Source organism: Rhinopithecus roxellana, chromosome 8 (assembly GCF_007565055.1).
Source record: "Rhinopithecus roxellana isolate Shanxi Qingling chromosome 8, ASM756505v1, whole genome shotgun sequence".
NCBI lineage: Eukaryota > Metazoa > Chordata > Mammalia > Primates > Cercopithecidae > Rhinopithecus > Rhinopithecus roxellana.
Window position 1 is genome coordinate 61,470,512 of NC_044556.1, and position 23,168 is coordinate 61,493,679.

The window sequence follows — 23,168 nt, forward strand, 5'->3', positions numbered from 1 at the left end:
AAGAACTTTTTCTTTTACGTTACATTTTGAAGTTACAGTTAAAATCTCAGCTCTCCACTTAGAAGTCATGTAAAACGGGCAACTAACTTCACCAAGTTTCAGTTTCCTCACCCGTAAAGTGGATATTATTTTAATATGAACCTCATAGGGATCTTATAGGGAGTATATAATTTAGTATATGTTTAATAAAGTGCAAGAAACTTAATAACTGAGTTGGTGCTTAATACATTTGGTTAATATTATTCCTATTATTTTTTATATGATAAGTATTATAAATTTTGACTGTTACTATCAATCTTGAGGAAGAAGATTTAGAGAACATTAGAAAATTCTTGCCTTTATTTCCCTGAAGTTGCTTTAAGAATCTTTGTCATTACTCTGAAATATTCATCTGGGCCCATTGAGATGGATGATTCTGTCCTTTGAGACCATATTATACATATATATATGTTTCATTGTATATATATATAGGCTTATATATAGTGTGTGTTTGCATATAGTGTGTATATATATATAGGTTTCTGTATATATATATAGGTTTCAGTCGAATGATATTCTGTCCCTCAAGACTGAATATATATATAGGTCTCGTTCAAATATATATATATATATATATATATATATATATATATATATATATATATATATATTGATCTTGAGAGACAGAATCATCCATCTCAGTGGACCCAGATGAATACATATATTTATATATTTACTTTAATATTATGAAGCACTTGACATTTCTGGCCAGCTATGCATTTTCAGTAACATTAATAAACCCTAAATTTCAAGGCCCTTCCCCCACATGGACTCCTTTTAAGACTAATATTATTTATAATATTTTTGTTATTTTCTTTATGGATAAATCTTAAAATAATATATGCTTCAGTCACCACAAAACTTGGATTCACTTCTGGTTTTATTTCTTTTAATGCATAGTTAAAATAGAAAAAAAGTATTACAAGACAAGAAAGTGGAAATAATTTATCTCCAAACAAGGATCCCATTGTAACTGAAAGGCTAAACTTTCAGAGAACAGGATTGGTGGAGGCACAATAAGAGGATCTTTTAATATCAAAGGACTGTTAAAATGCTTCATTTATCATATTAATGAAGCAAAATTTCTGGGTGTTGCTGATTGACTAGCAATACCTGGAATTATTGGTTACTTAGGTACCATTAGACTGATAGAAGGTGGTCTGCTATGTAAATGAGCACCCACTTTGGGATTATAGGAACAGTATGGGATTATGCAGCTGATTCTACTGTGTCTGTGAAGTGTGTGAGTTCGGATCACGTTATCCAGTTTATTCTGTGTCAGTATCAGTAGGGCTGGTGTCCTGGTCAGTGTTTATGAACACTAAATTCTCTGTTCTCTGCTCTTTGTTTCCCTATTAATTAAGCTATTTCTAAATCTCCTTAGGGAAAGTTATTTTTTCCTTTGTTGATCTCATAAATATTGACATTCTTGATGATCCAAACATCACCTTAACACTATTCTTGTTGCATGTGTGATCTCTTTCTGAGTGACTTTATTTCTTTATATTACTTCAGATTCTGCTTATTATTCTCCAAGAACCCTTTCAATAAAGACTTGTTGCCCTTGTTCTTACCATTTCCTTTGTTCTCCATTCTTTCTTATACCTTAGAATTTCCTTCTGGATTCATTTTCCTGCTTCCTAGATTACCATCTTCAGAAATTCTGTTAAGGAGATTCTATTGGTGGTGAATCCTTTTAATTATGGTTTCCCTTCAAATGTTCTTATTTTGTGCTCATTCTTGAAAGACGGTTTACTTTGTGTCCAAGTCCAGGCTACTAGTTTAGTTTTTTTTTTCTTTTTTTTCTTTTAGCACTTTAAGGACTTTACTTACTGCCTTCTGTGCTCCAAATAATGGCTGAAAAGTCAGCTACCATTCCAATTGTGTTTTTTTTTTTTCTGTTGTTTTTATTGTTCATGTGGCTCTTTTCTCTGTGTCTACTTTTAAGATCGCATTTGGTTTTTCATCACATCTCAAAAACTCTCAGTCAATATTTGCTTGAATAAGGTTTCTTTCTGACTCTCTCTTAGCTCTTTTTCAGATATTCTGATTAAATAAATGTTACATATTCTCACGATAGCTTCCAAGTCTTAATTTTTTCACCCTAGGTTCTGTTTCTTTTCTTCTCTACCTTTTGTTTTCGTTTCTATCTTCCATTCTGTCCTTCACGTGATCCCTTTGGCAGAATCTTATGTGGAATTTAAATAATCTTTTGAGTTACACTCTTTAGTTTGAGAAGATACAGAGAAATATATTTAGATATTATTTTTAACATCTACCTGCTAGATGTTATTTTAAATAGACTCTTGTTCTTTTCTCATGCTTTAAATGCTTTCTTCTATTTCTTTGAACATGTTAAATGTGCACATTTTGTATTCTGAATTTAATCACAAAATTCATAGTCTTTGTGGGTCTAGTTATCTTGTTATGATTGTTTCTGTTTACTCATCATGCCTTGTTTTCACCAGTGTTTTTTATTTTTTTTATTAAAGAATAATGGCAAAGAATATTCCAGAGGTGTCCGAGTACGGTGGCTCATGCCTGTAATCCCAGCATTTGGGGAGGCTGAGGTGGGTGGATTGCTTGAGCCCAGGACCCCATTTCTACAAAAATACAAAAACAGTTGAGCGTGCTGGTGCCCACCTATAGTTCCAGCTACTTGGGAGGCTGAGGTGGGAGAATCACCTGAGCCTGGAAAGTTGAGGTTTCAGTGAGCAATGATTGTGCCACCTCACTCCAGCCTGGGTGACAGGAGTGAGGCCCTGTCTCAAAAAAAAAAAAAAAAAAAAAAAAAAAAAAAAGATCAAAATATTCCAGAGATTTAACTACTCTCAACCCACATGAAGAGATCAGAGTATTCCAGAGATTTAACTAATCTTAACCCACATAAATAAGAAATGCACATAAAGACATATAAAAGTAAAATAGCAGAACATCAAAATAGTTCTCCATGCATATAATTTAGCTGAAAATAATATTGGGTTAACAATGCTAACTCTGTCAAATTCTAGACTCCATGAAGTAGCAAAACGCCCTTAGCCCAACGATGAGTTTTTGGTAATGCTTTGTTCTTGTTTTTCTTGGTGTTATTGGGTATTTTACTTTAGAGTATTTGCATCATTACCTTGCCAGCTCAGCTATACATGTAGACAGTTAGGGTTTTTGTTTGTTTGTTTGTTTCGTTTTGTTTTTCACTGTTTTCTTTTCTTCATCACTTTAAGCATTCGGTACTGGGAATGTTCCCGAAATGATCTAATTATGATATTACTATATTTCTGGAAATGAAAGTCAGAGAAAATAAATTTGTAAAAGTGTATACCTCGATGTCTTCTAGCAGCAAGCTTTAGTTGACGATAGAACAAGCACACACACAAAATGTTGGCTCTTTCAACATCAAACTACAAACCTGCAGTTCATTTTCCTTGTCCATACACACTTTTATTTCTTGCTGCAGGTTGCAGAAATGGGCACAGAGAAATGTAACCATTTTCAAATTTATTAGAAAATAAGGATTTACATGGTTAAATTTTATATTTTCATATAGCTTAATTTTTTTCCAAATTTTAATGGAGTATAAAAATGACATTTCAATGTATACTTTTTCTTCTCTAGAGTTGCCAGCATAACTACTATGAGGATGCAAAAGCCTATGGATTCAAAAATAAACTAATTATAGTTGCAGCTGAAACAGCTGGAAATGGATTATATAACTTTATTGTTCCTCTCAGGGCATACTATAGACCAAAGAAAGAACTTAATCCCATAGTACTGCTGTTGGATAACCCGTAAGTATATTTTAAGACACACAGACAAGATAAACTGTATTTAATAGTATATTAATGTATATCAGAAATAATTGCCTGTAATATGCTGGTAGTATTTTAAATCAGATACATTATGGTACATGATTCATTGGGAGTTATATTCTGTGCTGTGATACAAAATATATCATTGAATATGATTTTGTTTCATAAATACTACTTAAAACTGGGATATTCTGAGAATTTTATTTAAAACTGTTTTGCAAGTGGTCATCTACTCATAATACCACAGGAAACAGGCCACTGAAATAATTACTGCAATTTTCCTTAAATTAATCAACTAGCCTGTCAAATCTCTGCCAAAACTGGACAATTTTTTTTTTTTGTCTTTCTAAAGAACCATTAATTACCAGAGAAGCATTTACTGATCCATTTTTATATGTTATAACACAAAGCATCATCAGAGGTTATTATGATCGGACCACTGTTAAACCATACATTCTATGACATGATAGAAGTAATGCTTTACCATGTGCATTTATTTTGAAATATTGGATTGGTTTACTTTTGTTAAACAGGACTACTTAAGCATTTCAAAATTCTTGTGCAAATATAAATATAGGTCACTGAATGTGACGGTCAAAACCATTTTATTCTAAAATTATAATATCCATCTCTGTGACTGGAAATTAGTAGCAGGTGGTCTTCAGATTAATACCATATTTTAGGATTGTCTCACTCTCCTCATCCATTCCAATGTGATGCAAATGTCAATATGAACTATTAATAAATGAGGCCAAATTCTGTTGCCTTGTCTCTGCCTTTCAAAATTATCAAAGTTTTCCTTAGGAGAGACATCTCCCAATACATTATAACTTTATAGTGTTGCTTATTCTCACTATACTGATATCAAAATGCTTATTGATGCAACTTTCTTAGCATCATTATAAGAATAATCAACTGCAAAAACTTACCACACTTGCAGAATTTTCATTTGAAGAATTTTCAGATATGATTACTCAATGACTTTTTCTATACTTCTTCAACATCTAAGGAAAACTGAGGCATATTTAGGGTAAATGTAGGGGAACAGAAACTTGGACCAAATTTCAGAAGAAATAAAAGCTTGTTAAAATAAATTTCAGAACAATCAAAGTTGCATTGTGGGATGGCCATGGCAATGCAGTGTTTGTAAATCACTTCTTTCAAACATAACCTTAATTCTGAAGCATCTCTGGTAGGAAGCTCCAAGGAACTGGCTGAGCTGCCACACAAGAGATGCCTAACTATGTGAGTTCAAATGTGTCAGCTTTTGCCTTCTTTTGCTTATGATGAGTCCATTGCCCTGAGAGTGGAAGTTAAGACAATGGCATTTGCAAACATTGCCTTAGAGTAGCTCCATGTTGTATGGCTTGGATCAAACTGGATCAATTCAGGTACCAGGTTACAGACAGGAAGACAGGAAGTGGATTGAGAAGAAAGTGGAACTGTGCTTACAGCATCGTTCTGATAGGACTAAGGACAAAACTGTATGTTCCTCCTCTTTACATAGTTTCAAGATAAAGTTTCTTGTTCTGATGTGTAAATCGCCCTACCCAAAATCAGTCTCTTCATATTTGGGACTGGAGTTCACTCTACGAACAGAGATGGACTCCTCATTTTCAATCTTCAGTCTTGCTAGGTAATCTTATCTCAAATCTCTAAGTCTCCATTTTCACGCAGGTGACAGGAGCTAAGCAGTGTTTTACTTGTATGTTTTATGTAGATTTTAGAGTAGCTATAACCAAATCAATCCCTTTCTGTTTGGTTTTGAATAAACAGGTTACAGAAATGTCTGATTATTGAATGATTGATTGATTTGTATATTAAGATTAAAAAATCAATTCTGTGATTGTTCAAGATTGATCAATGATCAATCACATTGATCAATGATTGATCAATCACAGAACAATCTGAAAACTCCACCTCTCTTAATTACTGACAACTGGTTAGTATTTCTCTATAAACATATATGTGGCTTTTATCAGAGAATAATTCATCTGAATAAGACCATAAAGATTATTCAATAAAGTTAATGCTATTTACCTCTATCCTCTGTTCATAATTATAATGACTATTGGTCATTTACTACATGTCAGTCATCATACTATACACTTTAATTTACATTTAGTTGCACAAGTCACATATTTACATTACAGTGATGATTTAGTCTTAGCGAGATGTGCCCAACAGTTTAAACTCTCAAATTATGATGCAAACATTTAAATAAACCAAAAGCTGTGTGAGGTAGCTACAACGCTGTCTCTTATTTTAAGAGGGTGTAAAAGAGACACAGAGAAGGTGAATGACCTTTTTCATGGTCTATTCTTGGATTAGACTTTTCTATGAAATTTCTGTTTTATTTTTCTTTCAACTTACAAGTTTTTGATATATGAAAAATACATGTTGCTTGCTCATACTTTTTAAAAACAAGAATATATCTTAACTGGATTATTTTTGCATTGAAAGTTCCCTTTGCCTTCATAATGGCTTACATTTGGGAATCCAACAATCCACATTATATTGTTATTAAATCATTCTTGTAGGGTTTGACTTTATTTCAAAGGGTTAGATTGAAAGTGCATGCTGGAATATCTATTAGCTTTCTGTGTACTTCCCGAAAGTAGTGTCAAACATTCTTATTTATTGTCCTCTGTTCCTTTGGTTAAGAGTGAGGAAACTAAAACTAAACACCAATTAACAATGTTCCAGGAAGTTTTATGCAATTCTTTTTTTTTTTTTTTTTTTAAACAATGAGATGCCTATTGCTCTGAAATGGAGAGCATTTTGCAATCTATTCTACAATATTACAAAAAAAAACAAGGCTTTCTTCTTTACAATATTTCCATGTTATGGGAATTCCTACAACGATGATTGCATACACTTTTAGAATTATTAGTTAGTTTTGAAGGTTTGACTTTACTTTAATTTCACATGCGTACAGCTGAAAATCAGTACATGGCTATTTTAAAAAATTAGTTGAAAGTCCAATTAATTCAATGTAACAGAAATAAATAATAGCAGATATAATAAGCAAGGAATTTTAAAGTGTAAATTAAATTTATAATATTCATACACATAATATGCCAAAATAAGTGTTCACAATGTTTTCAAATATAAAGCTTTCTAGATCTCAAATGTAATTAAATAAAACTCAGTCATATTGAAAAGCATCTTTCAGTTGGTACTGGTTCATTAGAGCTGGTGTCAGTTCTGATCGGTTGGCCATCTGTTCTGTTTGGTCTGTTGTGCCATACTGATTTTAAATATTTTGATTACCACCCCAACCTTGAAGGTCATCTAGTCATTTTTAACATCATCTCATGTGAAAGACAGAAAAGCAAGTCAAAAGCTAGAATATATTATCCAAAGCTACATAAGAATGAAGTGAAAGATCCAGGCTTTTGCTCTTAATATTTATCAAAGTCTTGTTCACACTATCCATTTATTAAATCAATCTTCTTTCCACATATGGTGCCAAGTAAACTTCAGCCTATTTTAAAAGTAATGATAAAATGTCTGATGTCAGTGTTCTTATTTTTAAAATTCAAACTTTAGACTCATTCAGATCTGAGATAAGTTCTAAATTTATTCTCTTGATAGGTCTGTTAAATGTTACTGAGTCTTTTTAAGCCATATTTTTCTGATTTGTAAAATGGTTAAAACATTTATCTTTAAAAGCTATTGTGAGATGAGGTAGATAATGTATATAAAATCCTAATGCAATATCTGATTCATAAAAGGAAGATGAGAAACATCATTGTTTTCTTCTGTCAATCAAGAAAATAACATTGTTACTATTCAAACTGATGGAAGGATTTATATGGAAACCCAATTAATGAAAAATCACACTTATTTAAGTAGTTAAAATTAAACTACTTTCATATTGTCTAGCAAGGAATAAACTACTTAAAAGTAGAATTAGGAAATGTTAAAATAAACTATGCTCATAAAAGCATACTATACTCATTTCTTGAACTTGAAATAAAGATATTAAATTTTTATTGTTATTAGTTAAATGGGAACAAAATAATGGTCTTGAATTTTACAAATTCATACAAATTTGCAAACCTTTTTTACTTCCTAACAGTCACTGACTAATATTTGAATGACAACTTTTACTATGAGAATTTCTTTAAGAATATGAGGCTTTTGGCTCATAAGTAGTCATCTTTTGTGGTGAATTGCAGTTAAGACTCATTAATGAATGTGCTCATTTTTCTTCTGTTTACTAACATCAGTTACTTTTTGTGTTTGTTGAATTTTTATTTTGTTTATTACCAGTTAGTTTCAGCCTGTGTTGCTTTGCTTTGTTTCGGTTCATGTATATTTATTCCTCCCTGAATCTATTTTTTTTGTCATGTTTACCTTTTTAATTGATTATAAAATACTTATTTATATATTAAGCAACTTTGGTCTACAAATTTTGTATAAATAACAATTTTTCGACATTTACTTCTTATTAATCTGTTTGTAATGAGTTATATACTTAAATCTGTCAACCATTGTCACCACTTCTCCTTAATGTAATTCCTAACGTAAATAAGCCTTCTCTGTTTAGCAGTCAGATTTTTAAAAATGCATACATTTTAATCTACTGCATAATATTTTTAAATATAAAACTCTTCATCGGTACTTTGAGGACATAATGTAGGAAAAGGACCTCTAGTTTTAGGAATATTTTATGTTTTTGTTTAATGTTTTTCAATAATAATGCTTCCCAATGTAAAGGTTGTGCTTGCCAATTAGCTGCCTCCTAATGATTAAAACATTGTTTTATTATGAGCCTATGATATCATTTATGTTATTCAATTACTAAGCAGGTCGGTGCCATGAAAACTGTTGACAATGTATTTAGGTGAGCTGGCATAATACATGTAAATGCAGAATTTATTTATTCTTTGTGTTTCAGATTTCCTTTTAAGCCACCTTTTTTCAATAGCTATAGTAGATTAATCTATCTGTTATACAAAATTAAATTTTGCAAAAAATACAGCATAGTAGACCACTTACCTTAGATGTCTTTCATCAGGATTATATATTTAACACGGTTCAGGTGACTTCATTTACCTTGTAACATAGCTGCTCTAATTCATGTAAGGATGAACCATGCTACCACAATACAGATGTTAAAGCAATTTCCAAGGATTTGGAACATTGCTTGCCCATTGTAAGTACATATTTGTGGTAAAATTGCATGTGACTGAAATTCATGAGTCTCTTAAAGCATAACAATGATTAAATTTGATGGCCAGTTAGGTTTTATATTCTCTGCTAGACAAAGCAACAAAATAGAAAGACCTTATCTTCATTTTTAACTCTAGTAGAAGGGTTGGCATAAAATCAAGACTTACTTTGTCCACAGTGACCTCAAGACACAGGCGAAGGGATTTTTCAGATCACCACATCAGCTCAGTGTTGCCCCACTCTTGTGGTACCTGCATCCTCCTATGTGTTCTCCAATTACAAGACAGGGTGAGAGAGATGTGGAGGGTTTTGAATCAACAATTAAAATAGCCCTGCTAATTTTAAGAAGCAGGACAGTGCCTAGAAAGAGTATAACTAGAAATCTCTACCGTAAGGCACTATCAGAGACTGCTACTGGAGTGTATATTTGGTTATAATATTTGTTAAAAACATATATCAGGATCTTTAAAACTATGTATAGGCTGTGATCCACTAATATCTCTTCTATAAATGTTTTGGGATAATGATAAAATATCAATGCTTAAAAAAAAAAAGAAACGAAAGTCTTCAGAAGATGTGAACACCAGTGTTAAATACAATAGCAAGGTACTGCAAAGAACTGATAACTGCACTATTTCACAGCAAAAAGTGAAAATAACTTACAAAATAAGTGAAGATTTTAAGAATGAAGTGTGGTACATTTGTAAGATGTAATAATATTGGGTCATTTTAATGACTACAAAGAAAATTAATGATAGGAGAAATTTAATCGAAATTAAAATAATGGTATTCTTTACAAGTTTTTTTTTTCTTTTAATGTTTTGCTGTATTGAGCATTCTTTTTCTTCAGACTGTAAAGAGCTGGAAGGATGACTAACAGGAGAGAAATAAGTCAGGGAGAGAAAAAAAGTTCATCTAGCCAGGGAGGCTTGTAGGTACTATAGTTTTCTTGGCCTAGTATTTTCCTCTCCTCCTTTTACGCTGGACAAACTCCTACTAATCCTTTAACATTCAAATTAAATATCATCTCTATGAAATGTTCCTCAATTCTGCCTCCTAAATATAACATATTGTTTGTTTTTTACAGATTAAAATATGTAATAGAATTGTATGATTTTTTATGTGAATTTTTAAAATTCTGTATTTCTTATAAGTTAACAGGATATTCTTTTGCATAAGCCTGAATGTATTAAAATGTCTATTAAATAAAATTTTTGGATACATATATGCTGAGTCAATAGATACCTGAAGGAATTAATAACTTTGTAAAATGAATACAATAGATTAAGCAATTTCTAAGGAAGCTTTCTGGTTTATGGTTCTTTCCTCAAATATGTATATAAGTAAAGATTTCAGTCATAAATGTTTCCTCAATAATATATATTGAGTATACTAATAAGTTAAAAAATGCATTACTTTCATTATGATTTTATATAATACGTATTTTGCATGAGCATATATACTATATTTATTTGACATACTGATATATTATATAGGGCATGTTGTGATTATACATCTATCCCTTAGAGAAAATGGTTCTTAATAGACATCTTAATAGTTGCTCACTAGTAGGCATTAATTAGTACCCATTGCTTTAAATCATCTAAAAAAATGCATTAGTTTTTTATTTTACAAGGCCTCCTCTGCATGGATAACTTTTAAATTTATATATAAGATTTCTTAGTCATAATTAAGAATATCAATTCTGTATTTTTGTAGAATTATGCCATAATGTTTCTGATTTAGAAAGCTGAAATACAACTTGTTTTTATAATTCTGAGGCATTTTATGATTCATAACAAGTGCAAATGACATTTTCTAGTTAATGTTAAGAAAAAAAGCACTAAAATTAATTTTGTCAGCAGTGTTGAGTTTTGGAAATACAAACTAAGTCAACTTACTTCCTTTCCCTAGAAGTGCTGCCACTGTTGTGACATTGTGTTTCATTTTGTAACCCATCTACTACTTAGGCCAGATATGCATTTTCTGGATGCAATCTGTTGGTTTCCAATGGTTTACTACATGGTGGGCTCTATTGACAAGTAGGTGACAAAATCTTTGGCACACTAACTAGTGTAGTGTCCTGTGGTTTGTCATGTGCTGTGCCTTGTTACTGCATGATGAGTGTAATTTGCCGTGTCAGTATTGCAAATATGATATATTTTGCATGTAGAGCTTATGTTCTCGTGTTATACATCTTGTATTAAACTTTCTAAGCAGTAATCTATTGTTGAATTAAAACAAATCTTGCTGCATGTCAATTTTGTCAGTTTTGCTCAGTTTCTAATGCTATTTTTAGTTTTGTGTCATCTATAACAACGTTATTACTATTGACATAGTGGTAGAGAAAACTAAAGTTGCAATATTGTGATGCATTGATAGCATTACGATAACTTCTGGAAACTGAAATAATTTAGAAATGCTCATTTTAACTTAGTAGTAATTTAACTTATAAATTAGAACAATTCCTTTAGGGTTTACTTTGGTCACATGTCAGAGTTTATACTTTCTAAAATATTTGTTAATTAAAAGGTCATATGTGTTTAACACATTAGTAGTTAAATACAAATTCTTATACATGTGTCATGGTGACATTAAAAATATATATAAAAATAAAAGATCAAAAAGCTAATATACTTGAAATAATATGTTACTTTTCTACTTCTAAATAATGTCAGCCAGAGCCTTCAAAATAAAATGCTAAAATTTACCAGCTGAGAACTTTAATGCTTACATTTTATCCTGTAGATGTTGAAGAAAACAAAGTTTTATAACTTTAAAAGTATTCAGTGCTGTAGATATGTTAAAGGTCAACCAGTCTAAAATATGTTTAGCCTCCATTCTACATTAATATAATTTACATCATCAGGTATGATAATACTAACCAAGTAAATAAACTGTAGTTAGATGCACTAAAATTACTATTTAAATTCTACACATGTTTTATAACCAGTCATCTTTTTTGAAATCTTTTGAGATGATAGTGTTCTGTTAAAATTTGTTAGAAAAACAGTATATCTAAAAGCTAAAGAATAAGCATCCCATCTATCTTTTCTGATGTAAACTATGAAGTGGATTCTGCCTCCGTAAAAGTATCTATGATGAGAGAATAAAGAATTGAGAAGATTAAATTACTAGGGACAGAAATAAAACAGAATTGGCTACAAACAGCTAATTATTGGTCTGGGGACTGTTATGTTCATCTAACAGTTCTCTTTTGCTTGTGTTTGAAATCTTTCTTTAAAAATACCTCTTTGAATGAATTAAAACACATTCATGAACACTTCTTTATACTTACACATTTCACATTCTAGTCCTTGCAAAAAGGGATCTTAGAGAGGGATAGAAAGGGAGGCTTTGCCAATTATTCCTATAACTTGTTTTCTGTCTAGATTGACTTTCTTGTGCTGCCATCTGCTGGCCGCACTGTGTAAAGCATCCATGCTGAGGAAAAAATAAGGCAATGGCCTTGCACAAATTATGACGGACAGGAGTTATAAGAATGAGTTGGAAGCCTACTTTAAAAAAAAAAAAAAAAGTGCAGTAGTAAATAGAAAAAGAATAATATAATCTTAAAACTTAAAAAATGAAAAAGCTTCTACATGGTTTAGAAATATTATTCCAAATTTATTTATTTTCTATATAGATTTAAATTCATAATTAATGATAATTTGCCAAGGTTATGAGTAAACTGTAACAGCTAGTATTTTTGAGACTGGAATTAATCAATACATGTGGGTATAGGTAACAGTTAGCTATGTAGCACGGGTACTCTCAAAGTGAACTTTTGGTCAAGTGTTCACTTCAACGTCATTGAATTATTGATGATTAAATATTCATCTTTCCTATCTTCACTTCTATGCATATATACTTATCCAGTCACTCTTATCCTCGACTGCCCTATCCTTTCCTTTTCCTATATAGGTAATTATAATGGAGATATTTATTAATGAAGAAAAAAGATTGTGAAAACTGAAATATGAGAAAGTAATGTAAAATTATAATAAGGTGATGTGAAGACATATGACTTAAGCGTCATTTTGATGGTCCACAAGGGCCATACCACATTCATTTCCCATCTAACTCTTTCTTTTTTAATGTATTTAATAAATTAAGAAAAATTATAATACATTTCCTGAATAAAAGAAAGACCCAAGTATCCCTAGGCATTTAAACTTGAAGGTCATCATAGTGGTTGGATGTTATGGTCCTGGCCCCTCTTATCATAGGAAATTTATTTGGAATAACATTCTGTTTCCACAGTTTTAGCCATAAAATCTCTGCCACAGACCATTGTTCCTGATTCAAGCGAAATATTTTTTCTGGACTACTCCTGGGGATCTTGGACTCAAGGCTTTGGTAATACCCTCTCGCCTAATAACAGAGTAAGAAATCCTGCCTCCCGCCTTCCCATAAAAGGAAAATAATTCCCTCTAACGTGACATGGCTAACTCAACCAATCATGCACTTGGAAAAGATCCTCAGGGACTTCACTCTTCAATTTTAAAACCTAAGAGAAACTACTGCTCTTTAAGCTTTAAACATCCTATTATAAATCAGAAGATACGGAAATCAATTAACCTATCTTTTCTTATCTGTCTTCAATCAACTCTGTACCTAGAACATTCTTGTACTCATTCGAGTGTAGTCTCCATTATCCAATTCAGTTCTACTTTCCTAGTTTGCATGAAGCAGAGGCAATGAGAATAATGGTTCCCTGTTTCAGCTTTAACGGTAAACATTTTCTTTTAATTCATTGGGAGAATGATAGGTAAGATTTTTTTTTCTTTTTTTTCTTTTTTTTTTTTTTTTTTTTTTTTTTTTTTTTTTTTTTTGGTCAGTGGTAGGAAAGAAGACTGACTCTATTTTAGCTCCCAGGTATGTGTTTCCTACTTTAGCAATTACTTCACCCAGCCAAAGAAATCAGGTTACTCAAACACTTGCTCCGAAACTTAGGCTGGCTAAACAGTAGCCTTGCATACAACAGAATTTGTATATTTTACATTCTCTTGGTTGTGTAGAACCAATGTATAACACATAGGTCTTACATAAAGGAATAATAAACATTTAAAAATAAACATTTCATAGTTTTGTATTTTTTCATTAGACTTATCATCTAAATTAACATAACACTTATTTATTTCTCTCTTGCCAAAATTACTTTAGATGTAAAAAAATGTAAATGTTGTGTCTTCGAAGTAGTATGTAACTGTAAAAAGAAATTTCTAACATGCTCTATTTTATTGCAAAATGGATGTATTCCATATTTCATGTATATAATTAATAAAATTATTAAAACATTTTAACACACATTTTGAAACAGTTGAGATCTAATGATGTGTAAAGTACCCAATATAAAAATTATTTCATATTAGTAGATAATATTGTGTCATAATTCCCATTAATAGCTACCTGTGCACACTCTGTAAAAGCCACCTCTAAAGGCAACTTATGTAAGCACAGGGGATAGTGCTAGACTTTAGCACTGATTATAACCTTGTGATTTATTCAATGTTTGTTTTTCTCTGTTGATTTTTATCAAAGCCTAGATGACTTACTCAGGTGTGGAGTGACCTTTGCTGCTAATATGGTGGTTGTGGATAAAGAGAGCACCATGAGTGCCGAGGAAGACTACATGGCAGATGCCAAAACCATTGTGAATGTGCAGACACTTTTCAGGTAAGTGGCTGAATCATCCAACCCTGCCACTTACTTTGTGCTAAACATTGGTAAAATATTTGACACTGACTCTGTGTGAAGAATGAACATGAGACACATTGACTTTATGTTCATTTATTCATTTTCTTTTCATAAAGTAAATGTTTATTGAGTACATCAAGTATGACTGGCACTGCATACAGTTAAATTTTTAGCACCAGATCAGTAATGCTTCTCATAAAATAAATTGAATGATATATCTGTTTTCTCAGATAGTTTAACAGTGGCAAATTCTTGAAAATCATGTGTACTAGTAGTCATGAGTTTTGACAAGCAGCCCATGTTCTCATATTGGCATTATGCCTAGCAGTGACCAAATATTTACATTTACATACTGAATAACTAAGACTGAAAGACTGCGCAGCTGGGAACAGGTAATTTACCCATGTTAAGAGCAAAGTCATGACATCATTTTCACTATTTTCCTGTCTTTTATTAATTAAATGTACCCACTGAATTTAATTCATTGAATTTAATTTAATTGGGATATGAATCCCCAATATGGTTATCTTTGGGTAAGAGTAAACAATCCCGACCAGAGAAAGATCTGTGCCATAACTAAAGTCAAACTCATCTGTCATTCAAGTCATCAGTTTCACTTGGAACAATTCTCCCTAAAATCATATGAAAATTTAAATATCAAAAAGACAATTTTTATAAGTTGTATGAGTTTTGGCAAAGCCTGAAGGAAATATGTGAGCTACCAAATTACAGAGGTAAATGAAACAATATCAACTTTCTCATCATCCATGTTCCCTCCACTTTCATATTGTAGCAAAGTGTATATTGAGGTTAATTATTTCGCTTTCTAGTTTGAGTTCAAAATTCAAAGGAGAGAGCCTAGATGTGTGTCTGTGTTAAGTTGCCTATTTTTACTATGATTTTGGGCAAATTACTTTTCTTCTCTACCTCTCAATATATTAACCACAATATTATTGAAGATTTAGAAATATGCAATACTTTATTTAGCACATGCCTGGTTATTTTTAATTACTTAATAAATATTAGCTATTAATAATACTAGCAGTATAATTATCACTTCCATGTGGCAGAGTGGAAAAACCACTGACCATGGACTATATAGCAGCAAACTTTATCTGGTACAACATATGTCCTAGAGGCTCCAGCTGACAGTCACTAACTTTGTGACCTTCCTAACCTCATTAAGATTCAGTTTTCCTCATCTGTAAAATGCTGCAGAAAATAACCCACTTTGCAGTGTTAATGTAAAGATTAGAGATCAGTTATTTAAAGAATCTGTCATAGCAGCTGGAAAATCTACACTGAATTTGCATAAGAACCTCTTGTTCCAGAAGAAGAAATATACACTTTAAAGTTATTATAATGCAGCAGTTCACTTAGAATATAGCTAACTAGTTCACTAATGAGCTGTATTAAACAGCACATTTTTAAAAGACACTATATAGAACTCGTTTAAAATATTACAGATATATAAGCATTTTTTTCTCTAGAGAATATAAAAGAAAATTACAGGGTAGAAAATTAATTCAAGGATGAGATTTATAGCCAGTGAGTAGGGTAAAAATCATACTTTTTGATTCCATGCTTGGCAAAAGCTAATTATATAAAAGAAGATCCTAGGTCTTTTTAATTAAACATGTTATTTAAACTTTCAATTTACCGTGAATTTTATTTCTATTATGGTGATGTTTCTATTGATTTAACTTTTATTATATATTCTCTGGATGAATCATTTTGATTCCAAGATAATAATAAATCCCCGTCTTACTGAGAAGTTCAAAGGCTGTAATTAGTAATTAAAAAAAAATTAACTCACTATAGTAATTATGGACAGATACACACGTGGCAACTAGTTGTGCAAAGGCTATGCTTCTCTGAGTACCTAGCTGAAGATGTGATTATCACCTGTTGAATGAATGAATGGATGGATGAATGAACTAATTAGTAACTTTGGATACCTTGACTATTAGGCTTATCTGTCTTCAGCAGTATATTTTAAAAATTATATAGTTTTATGGTATATATAGTGATCTAGACTGAATAGTTTTGAGCAGAATTTTTCAAAAGAACTATTAAAAATACAAATTGCAAATAAATTACCTCTGTTCTCTCCTTTCTTATGCCCTATCATGACATTACTATTATTTCTCCAAGCATATGACAATATTTTTTAGGAAAAAAATCATATAAAACTTTTTTGTGTGTTATATGTTAAGCTACTAATCTGTGTGTGCTAAGCTAGGCTAGTTTTACATTATAAAAAAGTAAGACAGACATTTATAGATTTCTATGATATAAGAAGTATCACTTATGCAGATAAATGACCAAAATTATGCAGACTTGGGAGTTACATTTTATAGATGTAGTTAATTATCGTCCTCCAGATCACTTTTATGCATTCCTTGGATATTTTAGTTCCTGATTTACTATGACTTTTGGCAACCCTGATTATCATAATTATTGATGATTTCAACAATCTTACATAGATAATCTTTTGAATATCTGACCTTCACCACCCATTCTCATGGTCATAGCCTAAACCTTGAACAATGAATAATTTTACACTCCACATTCTCAGTTTCTAGCATTCAACACTCTGAGTAGTGCTACTTATTTTCTATCTAATTTCTTCTAATAGCCCCAACTCTTAATAGTCCTTTGACCACACTGGAACCTGTCATCCACTGATCCTACTACCATTTTACTTACCCTTATCACCTGAGGGCTTTTTCCCTTCCTTACCCAGATTCAAGTCTATGATCAATCATGATAATCACTGCTGCACCGAAACACTCAATGGATGATTACTGATCATCTGCTACACACTGACACTGATCTCAGCTCTCTCCCTTTTCTCTCTTCCTCCTACTCCCAGTTTTCTCTCCTTTTAGGTTCTCTACCCACCACCTTGCATGAAATTCCTTAGAGGCAGATGACAACATTCCAGAGGTAGGATCCAGTTACCCTCATCAGTAAGCATCAAACAACTAGAAATCCAATCACAATGGCTGGATATCAGAGTATTTAGGATTAAAGCTTTGGGCCCCATCCCTAAGAGAACTAAATTCTTATACATTAATTATGCATGCGGGAATAGTATCTTTAAAATATTTCAGCCAATCCTTATATCTTAGAGAACACCATTCATACTCTCAATTGAGAGCTAATTTCTAATTCGTTGATTGGTAAGGCCTATGACATTGATAGAAGCACAGATAACAGAAGTAATGTTGTGTGAACATTCAGATTAAAAGCCAAAGTTGGCCACCTTAGATGATGAAATAGAATGCCAGCTGCACCTGGTGTTTAACTTAAACCGATGCATCCATCTATCACATTGTTTATTTTGAAGTGTTTAGAAAAGTAAATTTCAGACATCATGAGAGTGCTAGAACGACCTAGAAAAGTCTTTTATTTATCACTTACCCTGATTTGTTCTTTCTCTCATGATGAGTTTTATTGTTTCTTTTTTTTTAAATTAATTTATTTATTTTTTCCTCAGGGAGGGGGCGCTCTTAGTAGGCTTTTAAAGCAGCAAACTTTCTCTGGGACTACCTCTACTCCAGAGGTTCCACGTTCTCTAGAGGAGTAGTGTATCTCTACTCCTTTACTCAGAAAAGACTCCTTGAATCCTAAGCAATTGGCTCATTACCTCCCCAGATGCCATTGCCATTTCTGCATACAAAAGACAATAAGGAGATAAGATCTTCCTGGGGTTAGATCCTGTTGTACCTCTCTCCAAAAAAGGATTTTTATTTACACATCTAAGAAAAGACACTCAAGTAAGCCATCCCAGTATAAAGAGCTCCTCAAAAGTGAAAGAAAAGCAAGTCCTCAATTTCAAATTGAAATTTACCCTCCTAAAGATAGCAAGACAATCATTACAATTGGAAAACATTGCATGTTTTCATGTTTGTATGAACAAGTACTAATATCTAAACAAAGTTTAAACTCTCAAATGAAAATGTGCTTTGGATTAGAAAAAACCACAGTAAAAAGTCTATGTCAAATTGATCTACCAAAATATCCTTCTTGGTGGCTGTTTGGCATGTCACTGGCATCTGTCATTACTTTCATTTTACTGAGAAAGAAATAAACATTTAGAGAAATTTAGTGTCTCATCCTAGCCCATCTAGAAAAACAATGATGGATTCAGGCCTATGACCAGAGTGCCAAGAAAGACAAGAGAACTTTATCTAGGAGCTGAGGGGAAAAAAAAAAAAAAATCTCTTTGGAGAGTACACAGAATAATGTTTAGGGCAGAATGGGTAGAGAATTTGTATGGTAAAAGTCCAGGTGTGACCTAGTTGAGAAGTTCCCTTGGGTTGATTTTGTTTTAATACAAAGATTTTTGGTTGCTGTTTTTGCTGTTGTTTTCTAAACTTTAGCTGACCACACTTGTAAGATAATGAGCAATGTCAATGGAAACATTGAAACAGTCATGGATTGTCATCTGTTTGGAATGGAGCAACTCCTGCATTAGATCTATAGTAGGACAGGATCTGTAGTAGGACAGGATCTGTGGCCATGCCTGCAATTGTGATTTGTTAATATATCATGCTTGGCCCCTAGGTTTATTGGATATCTAGTAAGTGTCAGGACTAGACAGGATGCTGTGGCGGCAGTGATAAACAAGGTGGACATAGCTGGTGGCCTTAGAATGCTAATAGTCTGACAGGGAAGATATTAAGGCAGTCATTTAAATTTTTAATTAGAGAATTATAACTGTGGCAATTATTGGAGAAAATATCTAGAATTGTGTATAGACCCAGATAACAAGAATATTTGCTCTGGTCCCATGGGTCAGAGAATGTCTTCCTGAGGAATTGATAATCTTTTACCTGAAAAGTGAAGAGATACTAAATGGGCAAAAGGATGGGGAGAGCACATTCCATATGGGGCAGCATATATGAAGCTCTGAGACCCTGACAGTGACTATTCAAGGACTTGGAGCAGAGCAAGGGGAAAATTGGTGCGAGGAGGCTGAAATGGAATTTAGAAGTCATATTTTCATGGCTTTGTAAAGTATGTTCATAAGTTGGTCTGAATTTTAAGAATAACAGAAAATCATTGAAGGATAGAGGAGTTTAAAAGATAACTACAGGTGCAAGGTAGAGAATCCTTTCAGGAAAAGAAAGAGTGGGTAAGAGCAGACCAGTTAAGAGACTTCTGCATTGCCATGACTATAAGAGCATAGAAGGGCAAACAATGAACATTGTTTATTTATTTTTGTTTTTTAAAAGAAAAGAATATTGTCTTTAGATTGGCACAAGTAGTCATAATCTTACTAAGGAAACAACACGTACCTGCATATGGAAAATGACAGATTTCAAAATAATATAACCATAAGTATAAGTAAATAATTTAAAATACTCAACATGTATAAATATGAGTGATGCCTTTATATAGTGAAAACCACTTTTAATGTTTAGATTGGCGATGGTTTACATGGATAAGATTTTTGAGGATTCAGAGGATTCCTGATATTTATCATACTGTCATTTATTACTAACTCAGACTTCCTGAAGTATTTTTAAATTATTTATGAAAGATTACATACAGATTTTTGAGGATTCAGAGGATTCCTGATATTTATCATACTGTCATTTATTACTAACTCAGACTTCCTGAAGTATTTTTAAATTATTTATGAAAGATTACATACATTTATAATTGTTTTAGTGTTGATAGTCAATTGCAGTCCAAAAATTCCAATTAGTGTTTTATGTATATCTAAGTGTGTCTGTATACCTCCTATTAATGTATACCCCTGTTATTTAAAAACACTATTTCCAGCTACCATGGCAATCAGAATTTGTAGTGTAACATATAGCTCAGTATGTAATGTTTTGAATAAAATGTCATAAACATTTTCCAATGTTCTTATATTTGTGTGTTTTGCTTTATGATACAAATATAGCTAGTTTCAGAGTTCCCCCAGTAGCCTGTGAAATAGAATATATGGTATGTTTTTCATCTTTATATTGGATAGTAAAAATATTTATTGAATAAATTAATGCAGGGAGGGAACTCTTCCATAGATATTTTACACATCTCCACAATTACATTTATATCACTGAGTCAGCACACGAAGTAATTGTAGAAAAGTTTTAAATAGAACAAACTATATCTTTTTTTTTTATTACAGTGTTGCTCTATTATGTTCCTAGTGCCCAGGGAAAAGAGACTTATTATTTCATTTTAATTCTAAAATGTTCTACATGCAAAATGTATTTAGCTCATATTAAGACACGGAAATAGGTTTACGTTATTAGTGTTTCAAAGGAGCCTAAATAAATCTATTAGACAACCAAATTTGTAAATATAAAATATTATAACTGAATACAAGTAATAGTCTATGGATATAAAGGGCATTAACATACTGTTTCATTATATAAGTATTAGTTCTAGATTTTTCACTAGGTGGCAGGCTTAGCTAATACTTTCAGTTTCTCAGTCCAAAATAACATAAATGTTCTATGTTCATTTATGTAGAACAGAAATGGGAGGCACATCACATAAATTATGTTGTCCTATTTAATTTCAACTCCAGAAGTCACTCAAATACAGTGACTGGGTCACTCAATCGTATTTTCACTCACTCTTATTAAGACCCCAAATATTTTTAGCTACATATGTGTATATTTCTATTTGATAAGATATGTCATAAAAGGATAATAAACAAAAGAATCCAGGTAACCACAACTTGATTCAAAGTGAAAATACTGATTTATATCAAAGATAAAATACATATTTTTTAAGGGAAATAAAAATGTTCCAAAAGTTAAACTCTATTTTCATTAGTTTGTAACTACATTTTCCTCATAAATTCTATCTCTAGCCTGATATCTCAACACTGTCCTAAATGTTCTTCATAATTTATTCATTCACTAGTGTCTTAATGCTACTTAATCTAGGAGTGTTGAGTCAGCCACAATTTATCACCCCTAGAAAAAATACATATATCCTTATAATGTGTGAATTTTTATTGTTTCATCTATTATATTATAGTGTTTAAAGTCAGGAATCTTACTTTATGTATTTATCTATCTCCTGGAGACCAGAACTTTCTGAGAGTAAAAAGTTGATAATTATTCATTAAGTCTAAATAAAAGTAATTTATAAAATGTATTTTTAAAAGAGTTGATTTTTAATATATGAAACACGAATCCATTGCTAGATATTGTTAATAATTTATTTTATTTGGGTCATCTGTGTTTCCTTACACTGGTCTATCTTCCTCTTTATCATAATGGGGAGGGGAAGCTTCAGCACCTAATGCTGTGGTGTGACTCAGGCCCTGCCACCTACTAGAATGTTACCTTGAACATAGTATTTTGTCTCTTTGGGCCTCAGTTTCCTCATCTATAAACTAATAATTGGAGGTAAATCATAGAGTAGTTTTTTGCAGTTTGAAGAGGTAACGTGACCCTCTCGATTTCTAACACAAATTGGAAACTATTGAGATCCAAAGAAGTCAGGCACATAGAGTTAAAAATATTAGGCAAGAGGATGTGACTTTGGTGTAGGCAAAAGTGGGCTTTTAAAATCCACCCTTGAGAACCTTGGTCAGGAGCCATACTGGACAACCACAAGACTTGTCCTATAGGGCTTATCTCTCCTCACAGCTTGGCACAGACCAGCACGCATCTAAAGACACTGAAAAGATAGAGTCAGGGTTGAGACATGCACCCTCAGCTCTTCCTAGGGAAAGAGAGGATACAGATAGAAACACAAGAGGGTTCCTACCTGATGTGAAGATTACATGATTTAACACATGGACAACTCTTAGAGTAGTACTTTATAGTTATTGTTTTATGGACATCATCCCATCAGAGAGAGAGAAAAAAAAGGAAAAGACAAAGAGGAGAACCTTAGATCCATTAATTTTTCTTTTTAAAGTTTAGTGCATAAATGTGGGATTTATTGTCTGCATGAGTCTATAGGGCTTTGTGTTCATTGATTCATTTTTGTCCTATTTTTCATTTTAGTTTCTATTTCTCCAGATGATTGAATTTTGTCTGTGACAACCATATATGGTGAATATCTTTAGTGACATTGTTATTTTAAAATATTTCTTAAATAAATACTTTGAAACTCCCAGATGGTATGAAAATTGGCAGTTGGTGGCATTTCCCAGGCCTACCAGATGGAGTTTGCCAGCCAAAAGTCAATAGACATTTTTTTCCATCAGGCCACTTTTCTAATTTTTAACGAGTTTTTGGGAGAATAACTTTTATTTATTGAACGTACCATCATGGGTGACTTTTGAGTGAGAATAGAGCTGCTGAAAGAAAGTCCTGTGAAATATGGATGCTATAGTGTTTCTCCGTAAGCTCATCTAATTAAATTCCATGCCCTGTTCATCAAGATTTCATCTCAAATGCACAAACATGAATTGAGAAATTGTTTACTTTCACAAAGCTTTGTTAATTAAAGGAA

General features: G+C 32.1%; 1 protein-coding gene across 1 annotated transcript in view; it reads left to right on the forward strand.

Moving 5' to 3' along the window:
• The window catches only part of KCNT2 (potassium sodium-activated channel subfamily T member 2), a 405,225-nt gene that overhangs the window by 287,880 nt on the left and 94,177 nt on the right, over positions 1-23,168 (forward strand). The window contains exons 19-21 of the mRNA XM_030937154.1: positions 3,652-3,824; positions 10,997-11,068; positions 14,571-14,705. Coding sequence (XP_030793014.1) covers positions 3,652-3,824; positions 10,997-11,068; positions 14,571-14,705 — 380 coding nt within the window. The remainder of the gene's footprint in view (positions 1-3,651; positions 3,825-10,996; positions 11,069-14,570; positions 14,706-23,168) is intronic.